The 21,571-nt window shown below is 40.7% G+C and overlaps 1 protein-coding gene across 2 annotated transcripts in view; it reads left to right on the top strand.

Moving 5' to 3' along the window:
* lrrc24 (leucine rich repeat containing 24) overlaps positions 1–12,173 on the top strand; it is a 36,733-nt gene extending 24,560 nt beyond the window's left edge. For both annotated transcript variants that reach the window (XM_015354075.2, XM_015354073.2), the window contains exons 2-5: positions 7,384–7,588; positions 8,209–8,487; positions 9,205–9,373; positions 10,310–12,173. In XM_015354075.2, the coding sequence (XP_015209561.1) occupies positions 7,436–7,588; positions 8,209–8,487; positions 9,205–9,373; positions 10,310–11,325 (1,617 nt within the window). In that variant the 5' untranslated portion in view covers positions 7,384–7,435 and the 3' untranslated portion in view covers positions 11,326–12,173. The remainder of the gene's footprint in view (positions 1–7,383; positions 7,589–8,208; positions 8,488–9,204; positions 9,374–10,309) is intronic.
* The last annotated feature ends 9,398 nt before the right edge of the window (positions 12,174–21,571 follow it).

Below are 21,571 nucleotides of genomic sequence, written 5' to 3'. Positions count from 1 at the left end.
CGCACAGCACAGCCTGGCACGGAGCCAGAGAGCGCGGATTGGACAGCAACAGCCTGCAACTGTTTCTTTGTGCCCGCAGGAGATCTGAATCCCCAAAGATTGGATGAGTATTCAACTTCACTGCATTACTACTCGAGAATTCAATTGTTATCCCAACCAGTTGATATCAATTTAATTCCTAAGAGTTATGTACTTGTTTTGAGTATCTAATGTAGAAGTTGTAACCAAGTTCAATTACGAAACGGTCTAAATGAATGATATACTGAACGTACTGTATGTCCTCTTGATATATGTAACTCTTTGTAACTGACTGAATATATACCTTTTGTATTCTGATAACCCTCTCGATAAGATCTGTTAGGTTTATATGCATATTCTATGTATTAATAAATGTATCCTCGTGTATTAGTACCTGTGTGTGCGTTGTTTGAGTTATTTCGCATGGTTGGATTCTAAAGCCATCAAAAGAATCAATTTTGTGATTTACTGCTACAATTAATAATTGTCCCAGTAAATGCCAAAACCCTACAGAACTGGTGCCTTCAGAGAGCACACTACATTACATTTTGGCATCCCTGAACGGCTATGGCAACGTTACAACAGCATGTATCTGTGATTATTTGTTTATTTAAAATGAATTAGAAAATGGTATATCGTCTTTGGCCATCGATTAAATGAGCATCATGTGAACATCACATACTGATGGAGTCAAGAGATGCATATGTTGTGGGATTTCTTTCTCTGTAATTAAGACTAGAGGTTTTAAAAAAGTTTACATTTACACAGTTGCATAATTTGCTAATTACAGATGCAGCCATTCAAAACAAGCGGGCGATACCGCATTATTTTGCGGTGCGCTTTACGCAGTCTACCACGAGTTACCGTAAATTCTCCTATAGTACCACAAGTAAAATAATAGTATCCGGAATTTCCGCAAGGTGGAGCTAATAAAGCTCAACCTCTCATGTTTGAGCTGTCGCCATCAAAGTCTTTAACGAAGATATTACTAATAGTATTAATAATGAATGACCTTGGACAAGCTGTAAACTCAAAGTATTGCCCTGGTCCACATTCTTTTTTTCATTGACCGTCTTTGTAAAAGTAACACCACAGCATTTCGCAATCACGCATTTGTTTCCAATCATGCAAAGTACAGTTATTTTTGAGAATCTCAGATTCACCGTGCCTTTCACATGCTCATAAAAAAGATTGATTTAGGAACATAAACATATTACTGTATGCAAACTGTACTGTATACAGTATGTATATGTATATTTAATGTCTTTACTGTGCCTGTTTAAGTATTGAATATTTATATGGAATTTTACCACTGAAGGGAAATCTTAGTTGCTGAGCATAAAAAGAATAGGAGCATACTATAACGCGTGTGAAGGCCATAAACAATATTAATTTTGGAACATAAACATACAGTATATGGCTGGTCTCGGTACTTTAAAGAAAACATACACCAGTATTCCATTTCTCCCTAAACATTTTAAGCATCTTAAGCATTTTAAGTCTTTAACTAACGTGATACCAGAGTCAACAAGCATACTTTTAGAATTTGATTAAAAGGGAATATAATATGGAATCGCGTATCTCAAGAAATTAATAACGATATAATTATATTCATGTACCACGACACAAGAGTTGTACATGCTGTACGATGTCTGTTGATAATGTTTTGTAGGGCTTTTTCAACACTCCGCATGTGACCGGTGCCGCTGTGGGTTAGCTTCCTGACTCCCATGTCACATGCTGTGTGTTCAAATCCCGCTGGAGCCATGACTTTTTTAACAAACATTTCTTTGAAAAAATAAAACGTTTCCCTGGCTCAGAGATTAAATAAAACTTCACTTGCACCAGACAATATACGGCTCAACTTTGTTTTTGGATATCTGTCGTGACTTTTGGAAATTATGGAAAACATGGACTTCCCGGGACTCCATTCAAAAACACTAAGCTAGTATCAGAGTTATTGGAAACACTGTCTCTTCCAAAACAAGTAGCTGTAGTAAAATGTAAAGGTCATAACAAGGAAGACTCCTTGGTGGCCAAGGGAAATGCTTTAGCAGACATGGCAGCCAGGCAAGCTTCCATGAAACACGAGTGGCCAGATCAGGAACCAGAGCTATATTTGAGATCATTGGCCTTTCAGCAGAGTGAAATTAAGGAGCTTCAGAAAGAAGAAAGACAAGTTTGGGTGAAAATGGTGTGGGGCAGTGCCAAAAAAAAAAGACTGGTCATTTGAGGTGATCACTGGACATCCAGTGAGGCTACCAGACACACCAGACTTATCCAAAGGGACTTTGAGTCTATTAACCGATTGTATGTTGCAGTATTGACAGAAGTAGTACAAGGTGCCAGGAAGCAGGTGTCGAGATCCTGGGGACTGCCCGCTGAAAGAGTAGAGTGGGTTTGGATAAAAAAGACTTTAACAAGAGTTCATGATGGGTGTGTTTAGTCCCAAGTTTATGAGAGGGGGGTTTCCTCTCATGCCCATGCCTTACAATTTATTGGACTATTTGGGGGCTTTGTTGAAACTGTAATATAAGTAAGTAATATAAGATGGTAGGGTTGTAATAATACTTCAGAATGTAATTGCCGTAAATGATTAAGGGACTATGATGTTACACATACCAGCTTCTCCAGCTTTTATTTGCCTGCTGTTAAACAGAATGATAACTGGTGGAATCGAAAGAATAATGCATACCCTTGGCTACCTACTAAATGGGAGGGGAGTTGTTATTTAAGCTTTAGAGTACCACATTATTACCTGTATTCGGGTCATGGGGGGCCATGCTGATGCAATACATACTAGTAGGAGTAGTACTGTTTTTAATAACTATTGTCATTCGAACTTGTATTAAATCCCTCTGCATTAAAGCTACTACTTCAGTCCTGACCACACATTTAGGACAGCAGAAAGAATCATGAAATTCACCCATAAAGAATTCATCAGTAATCACAGGATACATTTAGAAAACAATTGGCTAATTGCAATATTTTCTAAAGGGGGGACTGAGCGAATTAACTAAAAGATTTTACTAAAAGTTTGTATTATATATTGTTAACTATGTATCTTTATACTTATATTTTACTAAATCCGTCTCAGGAAACCTGGTCTCAAAAGATAACATAGCCACATGATGTCTTCACACACAGCTGACATACGTAGTTCGCAGGGAAATGACCGAAGTAACAGCAAAAGGGGCTGCTTGTAGGCTAGGCAAAATATATATATATTTTTTAAAAGAAATCAAAAATGAGATATAATGATGTGTTCCTGCTTAACTTACATATTGCACAACTTTAAAATCTATAAAAACAGGTTTCGATAGTTAATAACCACTTTTTATGCGCAAAAAACAGGTGATTTTTCTTCCTCGTGATCAGATAAGAATCTTTGTGTATGCTGTAAGGTTTTTACTTCTTAAACGTTTAAAATACACAAATTTCATAAAGACAATACAGGTTTCGAATAGAAAAAATCCCATTCTTTTCTCTTCCTGTTGTGTGAAATTGATCAGCAGGTCTTTTTTTCCCAATCAGAGGCTCTGAAAATAGTGTACCGCCCACTGCGCTCCGTCAGAGAGGGGCGCGGCACCGAGAGAGGGAGGAGGTGTGGAGCTCAGTCTTACACAATGGCAGCTCTATAGCGTGGAGTGCGAGTGGTACCATTTGCGTCTGCATTCATAACTTAGTGTTAAAAATTAAACAACGTAAAGGTAAATCATTTTCTTTGACTTCTGAGTCCCTTAATTATCATTAAGCACAGCATTCTCACCACTTAGACTAATTTTTGATACCATCCTTAGACAAAGCAGGAGCTGTTTGTACTTTCTAATGACATTACAGGTGGAAAGATTACAGATATTAATCGTCTTTAATTTTGTTATACATTTTAGAAACGTTTCATCTATACAAACACCACAAAACTATTCTTGATTGTATGACTGAATGTTATGTTACACTTAGGTCATTGTTTTAAATACATCTAATTAAGAAAGTTAGGTGTTAGCATAAACTATTAGTAATCAATAATATTAAATTTAGCACTGTAATAAATTGTTGAACTTTTCCCCGCATCTTGTAAAAATATATTTTTATTGTTCAAACATACATTAAATATGATATCATAAAATAAGTTAAATACAAAATTAAAGAAAAAATGGGGTAAAATATAATTCAAAATATTTTGCTAACAATGTTAGCTGTTTATAAAAATAAAATGTATTAACTAAGGAATAGGATGGCACAGTTGTTAGTATGTTTTTTATTTTATTTCTTTTTTATAAATACAGCAGTAGTACCAGATGTCTCAGTGGCTTTCAAAATAAAATTATGAATGCAAACCTCTGAACTAGAAAGATAACTAAGCACTGGGCCCTAGGTTCAATTCCTGACGCCCTGTGTGTGTGGGGTTTGCATGTTCTCTCTGGCTTCCATGGTTTTTCTCCATATGTGTGATAGGATTCCCTCTCGCACTCCAAAACATACAGATAGGTTAATTGGCTTATGGGAAAACTGACCCTGGTGTGTGTGTGTTTGTGTCGTCTGTCCTGTGATGGACTGGCACTATGTCCAGGGTGTATTCTGCCTTGCGTTCATTGCTTACTGGGATAGGCTCCAAATCCTCTGTACTGGATAAACAGATTAGAAAATGGATGGAAGTAAAGGCACTGTGTGGATGGAACTATACACAGTGTTAGAAACCCACTATGAGATGGCAGCATCTCACTGAGGATAAATTATTTTATAGTTCTGGCTTAAGGAAACAGCCTTTCCACCTCTCTTGCACATTAGTATCCATACCTAGTTAGTTATTTAAACAAATTGCTTCTAAATACAAACATCTTAAGATGCTGGCTCTGTGGATCAGCATAAGCGATGTTTGCCCATTCCTTCAATTCATTTGCTAGCAACTACACAAAGTCTAAAATACAATCCTTATTTCAGTATCTACAGTATGTAAACATACAGTCTGTTAACTTCATAATCTTCGTCAAAAGTACGCCTAACCTTAGGAAGTGTTCTTGTTATCACTATATTCTTAAACTTTCCCCAAATTATCTTTTTCTTACCAACATCTCTAGTCTTATATCCTGCAATAACTCAGCCAACACTTAAATCCCCAAAAGCTGCTTGCGTTAATTTCTTTAAATCACAAATATCATATGTAAATACTGGCCATGTAATACTCAGCATTGTGGAATAATAGTTTATTTTCAAGGGAACTAGAGAAGCTAGGAACTAAAGAAATCAAGAAAGGCTTTTTTTCCTAGAATTAATAAATGCACATCCTGTTCACTGCGGAAATTAAATTCACACTGAGCAATCTCCAATATGTTCAGAATTTGACAGCCAGCATCCTGATCGGGATGCATTACACCCGTCTTCAAGTCCTTGCACTGGCTTCCTATCAGGTTTCGAGTCAACTTCAAAATCCTCATCCTCATTCAGTACCTATCTGGCTATCTGCGACAAAATATACACTTAGCTCAACCTGACAGTTCATTCTGCTACCAACATTGAATAAAAAAATCCTTATATTTCTACATTTATGTCTTTATTTAGTGGTTTCATTAGTGACAGAGGTTAAACTTTCTTGGAAAAATGTTTTTTTTTATGTGTTGCGAAAAACTGACTTGCTTTAACAAAATATATTTACAAATGCTTTCGTCTGGCAATCTACCTGAATGCCCAACTATCTGAGAAGCCCTCCATGAAACCATTTTCTATTTATTTATTTAAGGCTCTCTGACAGATTTGCTGTTTTTCATGCATGCTAATTTTCTGATTCCTCATTCTATTTCATGTTTGCATGTTCTTTTGTAACATACACCTTTCTGTGATATTTTTGTATATCTAAGCAAGTGTTCCTGCATCCCTCTTCTGCACTATGTATAGTCATGGGTTTTTTCTGTTTGCTTATTTCAATGTACAGTAACACCTGCTCCATTTCTAAAACTTTTTGCTCATGTGCATTTTTGTATTTTTTACACCTCTAGCACCTTTAGCGTCCTAAATTTTCATTTGCCTTAATTTGTAGACAGAATTTTAGTTTTAGCCGTAAAAAGCTTAAGTTTTCACTATCTTTTGTGTCTTGTCCTACAACAGTTATTATTGATCACCAAATTATTGTACTTGACATGACTTCATTCACCCTTTCCTGAACGTCTATGACAGGCAGAGATAGTGCTGTCTCTAGTGCGATTTTTGCAGCTGACATTTCACTGTTTTAAACGACTAAGAAATTAGATTAAATCATACATATAATCACTTATTCTACATAAACACACCTTAATTGCTCTCTGAAAATGCTCTTTTTCTTGTTCATTTTGGAGACCTTGATCGAAACTGATTTGAGATGTCAGAAAGGATTTATTTTCTCTGTGTATTTCTGAGTGCGCATTTCCTACATTGTTTTGTCGAGATTTAAACTTTATATTTAGGCTTAGATTTCAACTATAAATCGTACACTTATTACTAACAGTAAATACTGATGTTTTGTTCCCTCTTACCACAAAAATATATATGTATTGTAGCTCGGATGAACGTTTTTTTGTACGTGTCTCTACCTACTGCGATTCGGACATGGAATGGTTAAAGTCAGGCACCCTCCGCTTCCATAACTAAAGTGCCAAATAGGAGTGGCTTAAGCGACATACACAGTTGTGTAACTGACAGTTTGAGGTAGTCTATCGTGTAGATTTCGCTTTGTTGCTGATAGGTTAAGCTTTCAAAACTCAGCCCCAAAGTCATGTGACTGATTTTTTGCCCTGTTTCATTGGTTAAACGCAAGGATCACAAGCACCATGGTAACTGGGATGTGTAGTTTTTAATTCAGTTTGAATTATAACTGTACATACTGTCTTTGTATTTGGCCAGGGCTTTAAAGAGAGGGCGCACCAAAAATTTTTGGTGCCATCGTCTGCGCTTTAAAGGTACCCCCATCGTCGAAGAATTTGACCTTGGAACGTTTGCCCAGCGTACACTTGTCATGCAAGCCGGCAGTAAAGAATATATACTGTATGTAATGGTCAGCTTTTTAGAATGACCATATATATATGGCAAACAGAGAGTCAAACAGAGAGTCATGTGGGAGAGTATCTTGTATTGTTAGTTCACTATATAAAAGAGCACTGTAAACATTGGTTTTTAAGTCTTGTGCCACACAACACAAGACTTCCATATGCATATGAAATGAAGACGGCTTTCAACACACAAACTCAGCTGAAGGCCTTTTTTCTGGCACGACAGTAATAATAATAATTGCTTACAATTATATAGCGCTTTTCTGGACACTCCACTCAAGTGTTCCATTCTTTTTTGTGTTCAAATTAAAACAGAAGATAGAAAATGCCTCTTCCTGTGTTTCAGTCTGACCTGCCTGTTCAACTTCGGGACTCCTCAACATAACACTCTGTCCACGATGGACATCCTGCTGCCGAACCTTATTGTTCTGGTTATGCACGTTGTCAGGACGCTGGGGTGCCCAGCAGGGTGTCAGTGTTACAGTCTGACCGTCGAGTGTGGCTCTATTGGCCTGCGAGAGATTCCCTCAGATGTCCCTCCTACCACACAGGTAAGTTTGATGTCAGGCTTCTTGGGTTTATTTCACAGTAATTTCTGGTTATTATGAACGTGTTGTGAGTGGATGGATAATTATTGTTGTGTGAGGTTACCAAAAACCTCAGGGACACTGGTGAAAAGAACCTGACTTTAATGCTCTCAACTATTTACACTCAGGCTATGCCCAAACAGGATAGAGTACTTAACCTGCGGGTCTGCGCTGCTCCATGTCCTCAATATTTTCCCACATGAACACTCATTCCTGCTCCCAGCTCCCTGCTCCCTCCACTCTGGCTGGGCGGCACACCGGGACTACAAAGGACACATCCATTACCTACACCAGTTGATCTCCCGCATTCGATCGCAATGCACGATTCCAGAGAATCAGCCTAGACCAAGGGTATCTCCTTGCCCAATGCCCAATGGGAAAAACCCGGAATGCTGCAATAATTCTCAATTGTTTTCCGGGAACGGTATTCCTGTTCAAACTATGTTTCTGAACAAGAAACCTACAGTATTCTCGACTAAATTGCATAGCGTTTGCCTGCTGCAGTAATTATCTCAGTTCATCAGTTACCTGTGTATTTTCTCCTTCATGTGTTGAATTAAATTGCGTCCATATTGTCCGTGCAGACCATTTTCCTCCAAGACAACGCCATCGGCCAGATTCGGCAGCAGGATCTGTTTTGGCTGGGGGAGCTGCACTACCTCTACCTGCAGAACAACAGTATCTCGGCCCTTGAGCCTGGTGCCTTCCACAGTCAGGGCCAGCTGCTGGAGCTGGCCCTCAATGGCAATCGCATTCACCTGATCACTGCCGACGTATTCCAGGGCCTTGAACATTTGCGTATCCTCTACCTGGCTGGCAACCAGATCACACGGCTACAGGACTTCACTTTCCGAGGCCTGCAGGTCAGCAGGCTGCAGCCCTTCCCCCTCTACATGATGACGCATCCTGCCCTTCCAGCTGCACAATACTTAGGGACATCACATGCACATCTTTTTCTTAAAGTGGAACTGCAACGCTATTTTCATATTTTGGGGTAGAAAAAATTAGCATTGATGAGTGCATCAAACCACATCATTCAGACCACAATAATGTAAAATGTGCACAGTAACTTGTAAAACCTCCAATTTACATCACAAAATAGACGAGATTTCCAGGTATGCACAGCGCCATGTTCTGCCATTCAGAACGAGGCAACAATACATCTGGTGACTTGTGAGGCCCTATGGCATTGTAAGCAAGCAGGCCTGTGAATCCATCTCTTTTAATCCAATAGAAATATTACTTTCAATTTTGCGACTTTTTTTCCAAAAAAGACTACTTGTTAACTCTGTATGCAGATCACATGGGAACATTTCTGCGGTGAAATGTGTGCTGCACAACCTGTATTTATACGCTTGTATTCATCACACTACATGAGTCATTATGGAAACTAGTGAGCAGGAAGGGTCGCATCACATGGCTATTCGAGGGAACTCAAATGTGAGTTGCGTCAACATGGTGATTTACAGTACTCTCACAATGTTCACAATTTTGTGCTCAATTTGAAATTTGTAATTTTTTCTATAATTATTAATAATAATAAAAATGTCTATAATTCCTCCTCTTTCTCTCTTGAGCAGAGATTACAGGAGCTGCACCTGCAGGAGAACAGCGTAGAGCTACTGGGGGAAAAAGCACTGGTGGGGCTGTCCTCACTGGCCCTGCTGGACCTCAGCCGGAACAACCTGCGCACCATGAGCCAGGGCTCCTTGGGGGCTCTGGTCAGTCTGCAGGTGCTGCGTGTCACAGGTGGGGTAAATGCCAGAATTTCACAGGTTTTCTCTGTTTCTTTGGGAGACAACATAAAATTGTATGAAAAGGACTGTTCTGATTAAGATATTAATCAAGTTGATTAATCAAGTAAGGAACTGACTGGAATTTAATTTTTTTCAAAATATGGTCAGGCATTTTTTTAACCATCTCTGGATATGCCAAAGTTCAAAAGTGAGAGAAATCATATCACAGTTTCCCAGTGCAGCAGTGTGGAGCAGTGGTTAGGGTTCTGTGCTTTAACTGGATGGTTGTGAGCTCAAATCCTGGGTAAGACACAGTTGTTGTACACGCCAGCAAGGTATACTCAAAACTACTCCAGTTAAAATACATACAGTATGTATGTTGCTTTGGACAATAGCCACTTCTAAATAAATGAGGAATTACAAAGCAAATATGAGGACAAAATGGAGGGTTGAAAACTATTGAATGAAAATAGCAGTAGGTTTGGGTCTAAATTAGAACCCATCCAAATTTTTAGAGAGCCATTTAAAAAATAAAATATTTCAATAGTGTTCGAATTTCCAAGTCCTGTTTAATACTTATCATCTATTCCCCATTTGTATCCATCTCTGCATGATGCATACTCAACTACATAATAGTACAGAATTCTCTATAATATTTTTAATTGATGCTGGATTTCTGTTTGAAGTTCCAGAAAATAAATGGTATACCTCATTGTATTAGTGATATTCTCATTTTTTGTGCTCATGCTTGTCTCCTTAGATTCCATTGTCCTTGAATGTGCACATGCTGATTTAATGCAAAGCAGCTGACAGCTTTCTCTTCCATTTTGTCTTTGTTCTGCTTCCTATTTCTTTGTCCCTCTCCCTGATCTACCTTCTGTGTCCTTTTCCCTCCCTTCCCTTGCTTCCCTGCCTCTGGCTCTTTCCTTCTCTGTGTTTCTGTGTTCAGAAAACCCCTGGCGCTGTGACTGCGCCCTGCACTGGTTGCGCAGCTGGATCAATGAAGAGGGCCAGAGGCTGCTGAGCTCATCGGAGCGTCGGCTTGTCTGCGCAGAGCCCCCCCGCCTGTCCCACCTGAGCCTGGTAGAGGTGCCCGGCAACAGCCTGGTGTGCATACCGCCCGTGGTGCAACTGGAGCCCAGCCACCTCACCGTGCGGCTGGGGGAGAACCTGCGCGTGTCCTGCCAGGCCTCGGGCTACCCTCAGCCACAGGTAACTTGGCGGAAAGTGTCCCAGGCCAAGTCAGAGTCCTCGCATAAAGGAATGGTGGAAAAGGATGCTGGGGGGGTAACAGCAAGGCCTTGGAAAAGTGTCCGTGGGGAACATTTTGATCCAGACACGGGCAGCGGGATGCTGTTCCTCAGCAACGTCACAGTGGCGCACACCGGCCGTTACGAGTGCGAGGCTTGGAATCCGGGTGGCGTGGCCCGAGTCACATTTTACCTCTCGGTCAACCTATCGTCCACCTCGCAGCGCTCGCATGCCTTCCCAGCCGTGGACATCAGCCAGGAGCCCCTCTACGAGTTAGAGAGCATGGACTTCAATGCGCTCAGCATGGCCACCCAAACCACAATCGCTGTCGGCATCTCGCTGCTGGCCCTCACTGCCCTGCTGCTCATCGCCATGATCTACAGCCGCCACCAGCAGCGCAAGAAGGGTCACAAGGAGGAGAGCATCCTCTACGTCAACGACTACTCCGATGGGCCCACCACTTTCGCCCAGCTGGAGGAGTACCGAGATGAGCGCGGGCACGAGATGTATGTTCTTAACCGCAGCAAGCCCGTTTTCCCGGCCAGCTACCCGCAGCAGGGGGCGCTGTCCCCCTCTGAGCCCCTGCAGGACCAAGCCACTCAGACTGTGGAGGCTGGGGCTGGGGATGGGAGGGAGGGGCCGGACGGAGAGGGCCTGTTCCTCAACCAGAGCCTTCTGTTTGACACGCAGATCGCTTACGAGATACACTGCTGAGGAATGCAGGGGGCCAAACTCAGACTCTCTCGTGTGACGTAAAAACAAGAGGGAACGATGGGGGTGGCTTCGCTTTATTTCAGGGAAAAAGGGATTTGTTTTTCAATACAACAAGAACTATCCCTTGAGGGAAAAAACAGGAAGAATTTGTACACTAACAAAAATTGTGTTAAGCTCTTTAAAAGCAATGAATTGTTCTGGCTTTTTTCAAACCCACCAGTTTGGAGACATTGTGGTGCTGGTAAAACAAAATAATGCCGGGAGAAACAGAATGATGTGCAGTTTGAGTTTTTAAAAAAGTTGTGCTGCTCTTTGGCAACCCTGACCCTGCTTGGGGTAAGGAACTTTTTTGAAGTAGTAAAGCGACTTTTTTATGTGTAACTTAAGGCTTTGCGGTCATGCCAGTGTCTCTTGCTGCGTGATCTTGGAAGTTTCCTTTCTTAGTTTTTAAAATAATGTTTATGTTTAAAAATCCACAAAATTATCTTAAGTATTTTTGAAAATGTCACTGGAGTCAAGGAGGTATTTAGAATACCAAAGGAGGGATGTGGAGTTATTTTTAATAAATACAAAATACATCTTGAATTGTCTTTGTTTAAACAAGTTTTGATATTTCAAATAGCAGTGGTTGGTGTTATTTTGTTTCTGCATCTGTGCATCATCATAATTATTATTATTATTATTATTTTATTATTATTTCATCCTATCAAAGGCAGTTTGTCAAATGTGGAGTGTTTGGAATGCATTCACATTGCATTCTTACAAGTCTGTATCAACCATATCTGCCTAATGAGACCAATTCACTCCCAATTATACCATACTTGAGAAACAATAAAAAAGTAATATTAGAGGTTTACTGCTTGCATATGGTAAATCACCCTTTTCAAATGGAATAGTTCTGCTAAAGCTGGGTCAGTTTGGTTGTCTTTTCTCTGTCATAGATGGTCCTATGAAAACAATAGTGCTTACCATCACAGTCCAAGTCAGGTTTTTTTTTTTAAATGTTGCTTTAAGACCTGTATCTTTCCTTTCAGTATGTGCAAATGCCCAGTGCTTAATCTGTAAACCATGAGGTTCCAGAGTCTAGTGTGAATGGGAGATAGTAAATTATAAGGGGCAGCAGAGGTCCAGGAGTCCATAACAGTGACAAGCATAACTCCAAACATCAGTGTAACAAAAAGCATAATTACTGTCACTAGACAATCGACAATCACTGTCGATAGACAAGCTTACAGGGTTTACTTAAAACAATTTTTAGTTAGTAATTTCACAAACCATAATCATGTTCTATCAGGTCTACTCTATTTTTTTTTAAAGATTTTGACTCTTGATTTTTCTGTAGGGTTTCAAAATCTGACTGTATTATCTCCACTGGCCTATATTGTAAGTAGCCCAGCGTAAACATACAATTTTATTTTAAAGGTAAAATTCTTGTCTCTTTTTCAGTATTTTCATTAAAAACACCATTTAATCAGATTCCTTCTGAAGAATGTGTATAAGACAATTCAGACTCTTTTCTTTGAACTTATAGACTCATCTAACATTAGCCAGGTTTTATGAGAGCTCAATCAATTTTCTCTTCATTTTGAGGAAATGTTAAAATATTTGAGCATACAATATTGGACGTGCAATATCTATGCCCTGTCAATCACATTCAATTCCTGACAGTTTGACCTGGCGGTATGTCAGCAGCTCAGCAAAGTACGAAGCTCCATGTCCTGCTCTGTTCTCACTATGCTTACTTCCTTTTTAAGGTGTTCACACGTAGCAAGCAACCAATAATTTTTTACCCATGCTTCTTTAAAATTATTTTAAATTTGAAGAGGAGCATGTTAAATATGTAATGTCATGCCGAACTGAACTGCGGCACTAATCAAACACACTTAGTGTGGCAAGGAGGTGATATGAGTCCATCATTCTCAGCAGATGAGCCCTACAGGAATCTGTAGTGCAGTCTGTTTGTATTGCCCAAATGACAAATTAATCTACCTTTTGTCTTCAAATGTATGAATAGTCATGTACAGACTGCAGGCTATAGTTTCCCCAGTTTCTGCCTTCAGCTAGTGAAAGAGAAGCATTTCAATTACTCTGAGTGGGAAGTGGATCAGCCTTCCATCTAACGCTCAATCTGCTGTAGGTGCTGTGCAGCTCACAGTGAGAAAAAAAGGGCACTCCACATGGAAATTGATTTCCATCTCTTCTGTGGTCGTATGAAGGTCACTCACAGAAGATCGCTGAGTTGATTGATAATTGATTGAATAACTCTGAATTACCTAATTTATTTTTTAAAAAGAAAAGAGCCTTGCAAAACTTATAGTCAATATGGGTCTTGCAGGTGGACAAGCCGTTGTTACAGCAGCATGGACAGTCGAAAGGACAGACCATTCCTAGGTTTCAGTGCAACAACAGAGGTAGAATTCTCATTAAGCACCTCACCAAATGACCTCCATGGCTTATTTTTTGTGTGTCTTTTCTTCCACATCACTTCAAATTACAAGAGTTCTGCCATTTTAGAAACAAACTCTCCATTTTCTCCAGAGTTAGACTGCACTTGTGCTATAACTGTCAGCCCTCTTACACTTCGTATTAACAAATTTACAACTTGCCAGACAAAACTGTGTTTCATTTCTTGCTCAGTGCTTTACTTGGCAAACATATAATTTTGTTGTGACAGAGCTCCAGATTATTAGCTTAATGAATGAACAGTGCTTTATATCAGATATACTGTAGACTCCCTTAGGATTAAAGACTAATAACATCTTCTGGGTTCATTTTGATTTGATGGATATCTTAGAGATATTTATCATTTATTTGAATATTTGGTCTAAATATAAGGAGTTGTTTCACTTATGAAAAAACAATGCAATTAAAACCTACATGTGTGTCTCTCCAAGTCTATGATAGGTCATCACTGCTCTGTACATTGTGTAGCACCTTATTTAGAACCCAGTTATTGGAATACACTGATGGGTGTATGTCAGCCAAGCTTTTGATTAGTCACAAATCTGGATTAATTAAAGAAATTTAATATTGTTCTCAGAATCTCACATTGTTTAACAAGTTAATCTTTTTTTTTTAAATCATGGGTTGTGAGAGACCTTCGATAAGAAGTTTAATATGCCAAGCTAATAAAAGTGAACTGTTAAGTTCAGGTCTAGATTCTCCTGTTCTAGAGCTGCAGTGTATCTTTAATGTGTTTAGAGACTACTGTGAAGGACACTTATCAAGTTTCTTTTGTTGTATTACTTATGTTTACATGATGACACTTTTGCTATTATAATTAGTAACTCTTGGGCAGAATGATTAAGGGTTTCCACAGCCGATGAAGCAGAGGAAACATCTTACTAACAAACAGAATAATGAGAAATTTATTCAATAAGAATCATTATTTACATCTTGATAAGTAGACCTAGATGATTAAAAAAGGCAGTTTCCAATGAGATGCAGTGAACTAGAGAAGTCATTTGTTCAAGATGAGCAAGGCATCTTAACATACACAAAAAACATCCTTGTGTAGCTTATCCTGTTTTACTCCTAATAAAAGGTGGCTTTCATTTTGTTATTTTCGTCCCCAGAGCTCAGCTCTAATTTTACCATGGTCAAGTTCAAGTGTATTGTCATTACACTCATATACATGGTATATGGTATAACGAAATGCTATTTAGCTAACTCTCGGACATAAGTAGTACAAAGAGAAAAAAACAACAACAACAACAATACAATTGTGTAGCAAAAGAAAGACAGAGACAACAGGCAGTGTGCAAAAAACAACAACAGATGATGTGCAAAAAAACAACAACAGGCAATGTGCAAAACAACAACAGGCAATGTGCAAAAAACAACAACAAGCAATGTGCAAAACAACAAAAAGATAACAGGTTATGTGCAAAAATATGCATCAACAGAATAAAATAAAGGGATAGAAATTATGGGGAATGAGCTTTTGACATGTATGGTAGAGGTAGATTATCAATGTGTGTTTGGGTTTTTGGTAAGAAAGGAAGAAGGCACTGTGAGGTTCAGATCATAGGTGAGAGGTGAGGTGAGAGTGAGAGTGAGAGAGGCTGGGAATTTAACAGTTTGATAGTGCAGGGGTAAAAACTGCCTGGTAGTCCAGGCCCGAATGCTCCGGTACCATTTTCCAGATGGTAGCAGATCATAAAGTCTGTAGCTGGGGTGTGTGGGGTCTTTGATTATGCTTAGAGCTTTCCTCAAGCACCGTCTGTCATAAATGTCCTGGATAGATGGGAGGGTAACCCCAGTGATGGACTGGGCAGTTTTCACCACCCGCTGTAGGGCTTTGTGGTCAGCAGCACTGCAGTTGCCATACCACACTGTGATGCAGCCTGTCAGTGTGCTTTCTGTAGTGCATCTGTAAAAGTTAGTGAGGATCTGGGGACATATCTTAGCCTTCTTCAACTGTCTTAGGAAGTACAGGCGCTGTTGCACTTTCTTGATCAGACAGGTGGTGTTGAGAGACCATCTGAGGTCCTCGGTGATATGGATTCCAAGGAATTTAAAGTTACTGACCCTTTCCACTTCAGTCCCGTTGAAGTGGATAGGGGCATGTCCGGTTTGCAGTTTTCTGAAATCAACGATCAGCTCCTTGGTTTTGCTGACGTTGAGGGTGAGGTTGTTGTCATCATACCATGTTGTAAGGAGATTGACCTCCTCCCTGTAGGCCCTCTCATCATTGTCTGTGATCAGACCTACAACTGTGGTGTCATCTGCAAACTTGATAATGGGGTTGGTGTTGTGTTTGGCCTTACAGTCGTGGTTATAGAGGGAGTAGAGCAATGGACTAAGCACACACCCCTGGGGGACTCCAATATTCAGAGTTAGTGTGCCGGAGGTGTGATTTCCAAGCCTGACAGCCTGAGGTCTGCCTGTCAGAAAATCCCGAATCCAGTTGCAGAGGGTGGTGTTGAGACCCAGTGCACTGAGTTTCTTGACTAGTTTCTCTGGGATGATAGTGTTTAAAGCTGAGCTGAAGTTGATGAATAGTAGTCTTGTTTATGTGTTCTTTTTGTCCAGATGGGATAGGGCCGTGTGTGTGGCAATGGAGATTGCGTCATCTGTGGATCTGTTGGACCGGTAGGCAAAGTGGTACGGGTCCACTGTGTTTGGGATGGTGTCCTTAATGTGCTTCATGACCAGCCTCTCGAAGCACTTCATGATGACAGGTGTTAGTGCCACTGGTCGGTAGTCATTAAGACATGTCACTGTGGTTTTCTTTGGTATTGGGATGATGGTGGTTGTCTTGAAGCAGGTGGGGACTACGGCTTGGGCCAGAGACATGTTGAAAATGTCTGTGTATACACCCGCCAGTTGATTGGCTCAGGTTCTGAGGACACAACTGGGTATGCCGTCGGGTCCTGCAGCCTTGCGTGTGTTCACTTTTAGCAGAGATCTCCTCACCTCATCTGCAGACAGTGAGAGCAGCTGGTCAGCTGCAGAGGGTACAGTTCTGATGACTGGTTCTGTGTTGTTGGCTTCAAACCTAGCATAGAAGGTGTTGAGCTCGTTAGGCAGGGAGGCATCATGGGCAGGTGCACAGATGTTCTTCCTCTTGTAGTCTGTGAGGGCCTGTATACCTTGCCACATGCGCCTTGGGTCATTAGTGGTGAAGTGTTCCTCTAATTCCTGTTTGAGCGTGTTTTTTGCATGTTTAATACCATTGTTAAGATTGGTCCTTGTTACTGTTGATTTTATGTTGTTTAGGTATGGATATCTTATTTCCTCTCCATCTTTCTGTCCAGAATGGCTACTAGTTGTAACCAATTTCAATTAAAGAAACTAGATCTGAATTAGATTAGCTGTGTAAGTGCAAAGCAATGTCTCCTGCACTCAGTTCTGAGGATCAATTCTGAAGGTTGTATTCTTTGACAGAATGTTTTTTAAAGATTTCTGATAAAGTGAAGGAGTGTATACCTGCTGGTGTATCATTCCTACTAAATTCTTTACTTACTTGATTCCTTGACTGATCTAACAAGTTGCATGTATGAGAAATGGCTGAACTATACTTGGCTCTCCCTACATCTAAGTATGGTCCTACTTTAAATTTAAACTGTCAGGATGGCTTACTGCTCATTGGAAGAACCAGTTGAATGAGACACAGCTGGGCTGCATGTTCAGTTAGCTTCAGATTGAGTGAAATGCCACATGAGAAAAAAGAGCTGGTGGAATAGGCTTTGTGTCTTTGGTCACACCTCTGCTCTAATCTTGAAACCCAAGAAGAAATGGGTTTCAGTCTATGTCTAGACTCCAGCCTTAATGGACAGGGTGAATGAAAACTGTACTGCAGGAACTCTCATAATAATGGATTGAGCTGGCTTACAGACCTGTGAAACTTGGCAAGTGATGGATATTGAAGAAAATATTCCCCAGTACAGACCTAAGCTGTGACACAGGTCCTGGACAGGTGTTCATTGGGTAGAACATTTGCAAGGCTCAACAGGGCAGAATTATGTTGCAAGGGATCAGGTTGGGCCAGCAGAACTAGGACTAGTTAGTGATGGGGGTTGGAAAAGTGGTTGCTAAATGAGATCTGGTGCTTTGTGAAGAGTTGTTATAGTGCTTATAAAGGTGAAGATGGAGAGTTGGGTAAACCAATTGGTGTCTCTTTAAGTGAAAGTGACAATTTTAGTAAATATCACAAATGGGTGACATGGAGTAATCGAGTCTAATTTCCTGTTCTGGTGTTGTCACACATGGTATTGCAAATACAGTAAGCCCTTGAATCCACATTAGAGGGACGTAAGAGCTCATGGGAAAATTAGAGATTTCTGTGGAGCACAGGAGAAACAAAAGCATGGGCTGGGAAGCTACATGCTGGTAACATCACAAAACAGCCCTGGAATGCCATTGGAGAGCACAAGAGACTATAAAAAATGCTAAATCTTGACAGCTGACATGCATCCAGGTGAAGGCAAATGTTTGTGACATAGAGAAATTACGTGTTACTAGTTTCACTCGTTATGTTGAAACCTATGGAGACAGAGGGCCAGAACTGGGATGGGGGTGCTTAATGTAGTGAATTAAACATTGTACAGTATGTCTTTGGAAAAGTACTTGTTAGTCCTTTCTTTCCTGATATAACTTCACTTGTATTTATACTCTACTGCTGATTGGGGCATTATAGAATAAAGCTTTTTGTTTAAAAGATCTTCCTGAGCTAGAACCTGGCTAAGGCCAACCTGAGGTTGGGTGATGGAATCAAATATTTATTTAAAACTTCTAAGGTTTTGTGGATTGATGTAATTGACGTGATTGACCATACAAATGTCCATGGGGAATTAACCTACCAGTGCGCTTTGGACCGTGAGGAAACCAGATAACCCGATGAAAACCCACTAGAATAGAGATAATTTATAATTTGCATATTTACTTAGCACAACTGGGGTGGCATAGTGATAGAGTGGTTAGCATTGCCGTCTCACAGTACTGGGGTAATTTGCTCAATTCTTGGGGTGCATTATAAAGTGTTTTATGCCAATCAATGGCAAAAATTCCATAATGTTATTAAATACATTATGATTGTGAAACAGGCAGGCGTTCTGGTAAGATTGAGGCAGCGCAGCAATCGTGCCCCTCTCCCGAGTATACTTATTGCTAATGTTCAGTTACTGGATAACAACCTGGATGAACTGAGAGCAAGGCTTGCTTTCCAACAGGACATCAAGAACTGCAACGTGCTGGCGTTTACTGAAACCTGGCTTGACCCACCTGTTCCAGACTCTGCTATCCTCCTGGGGGGATTTTCTATTCACCGTCAGGATAGAACAATAGATTCGGGTAAGAGCAAAGATGGTGGGGTATGCTTCATGGTAAACAGTTCCTGGTGGACAGACATGGAGATTATTTCAACATCATGCTCTACACATCTTGAACATTTGACAATAAAATGTCACCCTTTCTATCTACCGAGGGAGTTCACATCGGTAGTTCTCACAGTGGTGTACTGTGTATTCCACCGCAGGCAAATTTCACAAAGGCACTGGATGAACTACACTGTCACCTTAACAGACATGACAATTCACATCTTGAGGGGGCATTCATCATAGCAGGTGATTTCAACAGTCCGAACTGTCCGAAACAATGCCTAATCTACATCAACACATTGACTGCCGACGCATGGAACAAACACATTGGACAATGTTTACACTCCCTTCCGGGATGGTTACAAAGCCCTCCCCGACCTCATTTCGGCAAATACAATCACGCCTCCATTCTGCCACTTCTGTTTACAAGCAGAAGCTTATACAGGAGAGGCCAGCGTTAAGAACCATTCAACGTTGGTCAGATGAATCGGATTTTATATTAAATCACTGTTTTGCTACCACTGACTGGCATTCCGCAAAGCTGCCGGAAATAATATCAATCTGTACACGGACTATGTTACTGGCTACATCAGTAAATGCATTGAAGACGTGGTTCCCAGGATAAGTGTTCGCACATATCCAAATCAGAAACCGTGGGTAAATGGCGAGATACGTGCCAAACTTAAAGCTAGGACAGCTACAGTACTTTCAATTCTGGCGATAGGGATGAATACAAAAAATCCAGTTACGATCTCAGGAAAGCTATCAAAATAGCTACTGTAAATACAACTACAGAGTAAAATTAGAGTCATATTATCACGGCTGCAACACACGGAACATGTGGAGTGGAATACGCATCATTACAGACTACAAAACGCAACCCAGCAATATCGCACAACAGTCTACCTCTCTTCCTGATGAGCTAAATTCATTCTATGCTTGGTTTGAGGTCAGTAACGCAGATCCAGTCAGGAAGATTCCAGAAATCCAAGACAGAAACCCACTGATCATATCCAGAGCGGATGTGTGTAAAGTTTTTTAAAAGACCAATCCTCGCAAGGCTCCTGGCCCTGATCCTATCCCTGGCTGTGTTCTGAAGGCATGCGCAGACCTGCTGGTAGATGTCTTCTCGGACATATTCAATCTCTCTCTAGCTCAGTCTATAGTTCCTTCCTGCTTTAAGAAAACAACCATTGTCAATTGTTTGTTGATTAGAGCTGAGCATTCAATACCATAGTGCCCTCAAAGCTTGTCATCAAGCTCCAGGACCTGGGACTGAACACTTCCCTCTGTAGTTGGATCCTGGACTTCTTGACTGAATGTCTGCAGGTGGTGAGGGTGGGCACCAACATATCCTCTACCCTGACTCTAAACACTGGAGCCCCCCAAGGCTGTGTGCTTAGCCCTGTCCTCTACTCCTTATTTACCCATGATTGTATCGCCAGGCATAACTCAAACTCTATCATTAAGTTTGCAGATGATACAACAGTCATCGGCCTGATCACAGATGGTGAGGAGTCTGCGTACAGGAAGGAGGTTGAAACCCTGGCAGCATGGTGCCAGGAGAACAACCTCTCTCTGAACATCAGTAAGACTAAGGAGATGATTGTGGACTATAGGAAACACCAGGGAGGAGATCACACACCTATCTATATCAATGGGACTGCAGTGGAGAGGGTCAGCAGTTTTATGTTCCTGGAAGATAGCATCTCAGAGGACTTAACCTGGACCTACCACACCAACACTGTGGTCAAAACAGCATGGCAGCACCTATTCTTTCTCTGTAGGCTAAAGACGTTTGGCATGCCGTCACATATCCAGGCCAGCTTCTACAGGTGCACTATTGAGAACATCCTGACTGGTTGCATCACTGCCTGGTATGGGAGCTGCTCTGCCCGGAATCGCAAATTACTGCAGAGGGTGGTGAAGTCAGCGCAGCTCATTACCGGCTTCCAGGATACCAAACATCCAAGGATATCTACTCAGCTAGCTGTCTTAAGAAGGCCAGCTCCATTCTCAAGGACCCCAATCATCCCAGTCACAAACTGTTTTCTCTCCTACCATCTGGTAAACAGTACCAAAGCATTCTGTCAAAGTCCAACAGATTACGGAAAAGCTTCTACCTAACCTGCAGCTCCTTTTAGCAAATCACCTGCAATGGTTACATGGACATACAGTTTTCATTGTATTCAGCATACTGTACTACTTGGACATAATATATTCCATACACCATGGACACATAGGAGCTCTATTCATCTTGAGTTTTATTCAATTTCTATTACATTAATATCTATTATCATGTAACTTTATTTTCGTAACCTTAATTTGGTGATTTTTGTTACTTTTGTGAGCTCGCAGAAAAGACATTTCATTGCCAGCAACTACTGCTGCACGCTGTATTGTTGTGCATTTGATAAATAAACTTT

The sequence above is a fragment of the Lepisosteus oculatus genome, chromosome 6 (assembly GCF_040954835.1).
Source record: "Lepisosteus oculatus isolate fLepOcu1 chromosome 6, fLepOcu1.hap2, whole genome shotgun sequence".
NCBI classification, from domain to species: Eukaryota; Metazoa; Chordata; class Actinopteri; order Semionotiformes; family Lepisosteidae; genus Lepisosteus; species Lepisosteus oculatus.
Note: the sequence above shows the minus strand (reverse complement) of the source record. Positions and strands in the feature narration are given on the sequence as shown.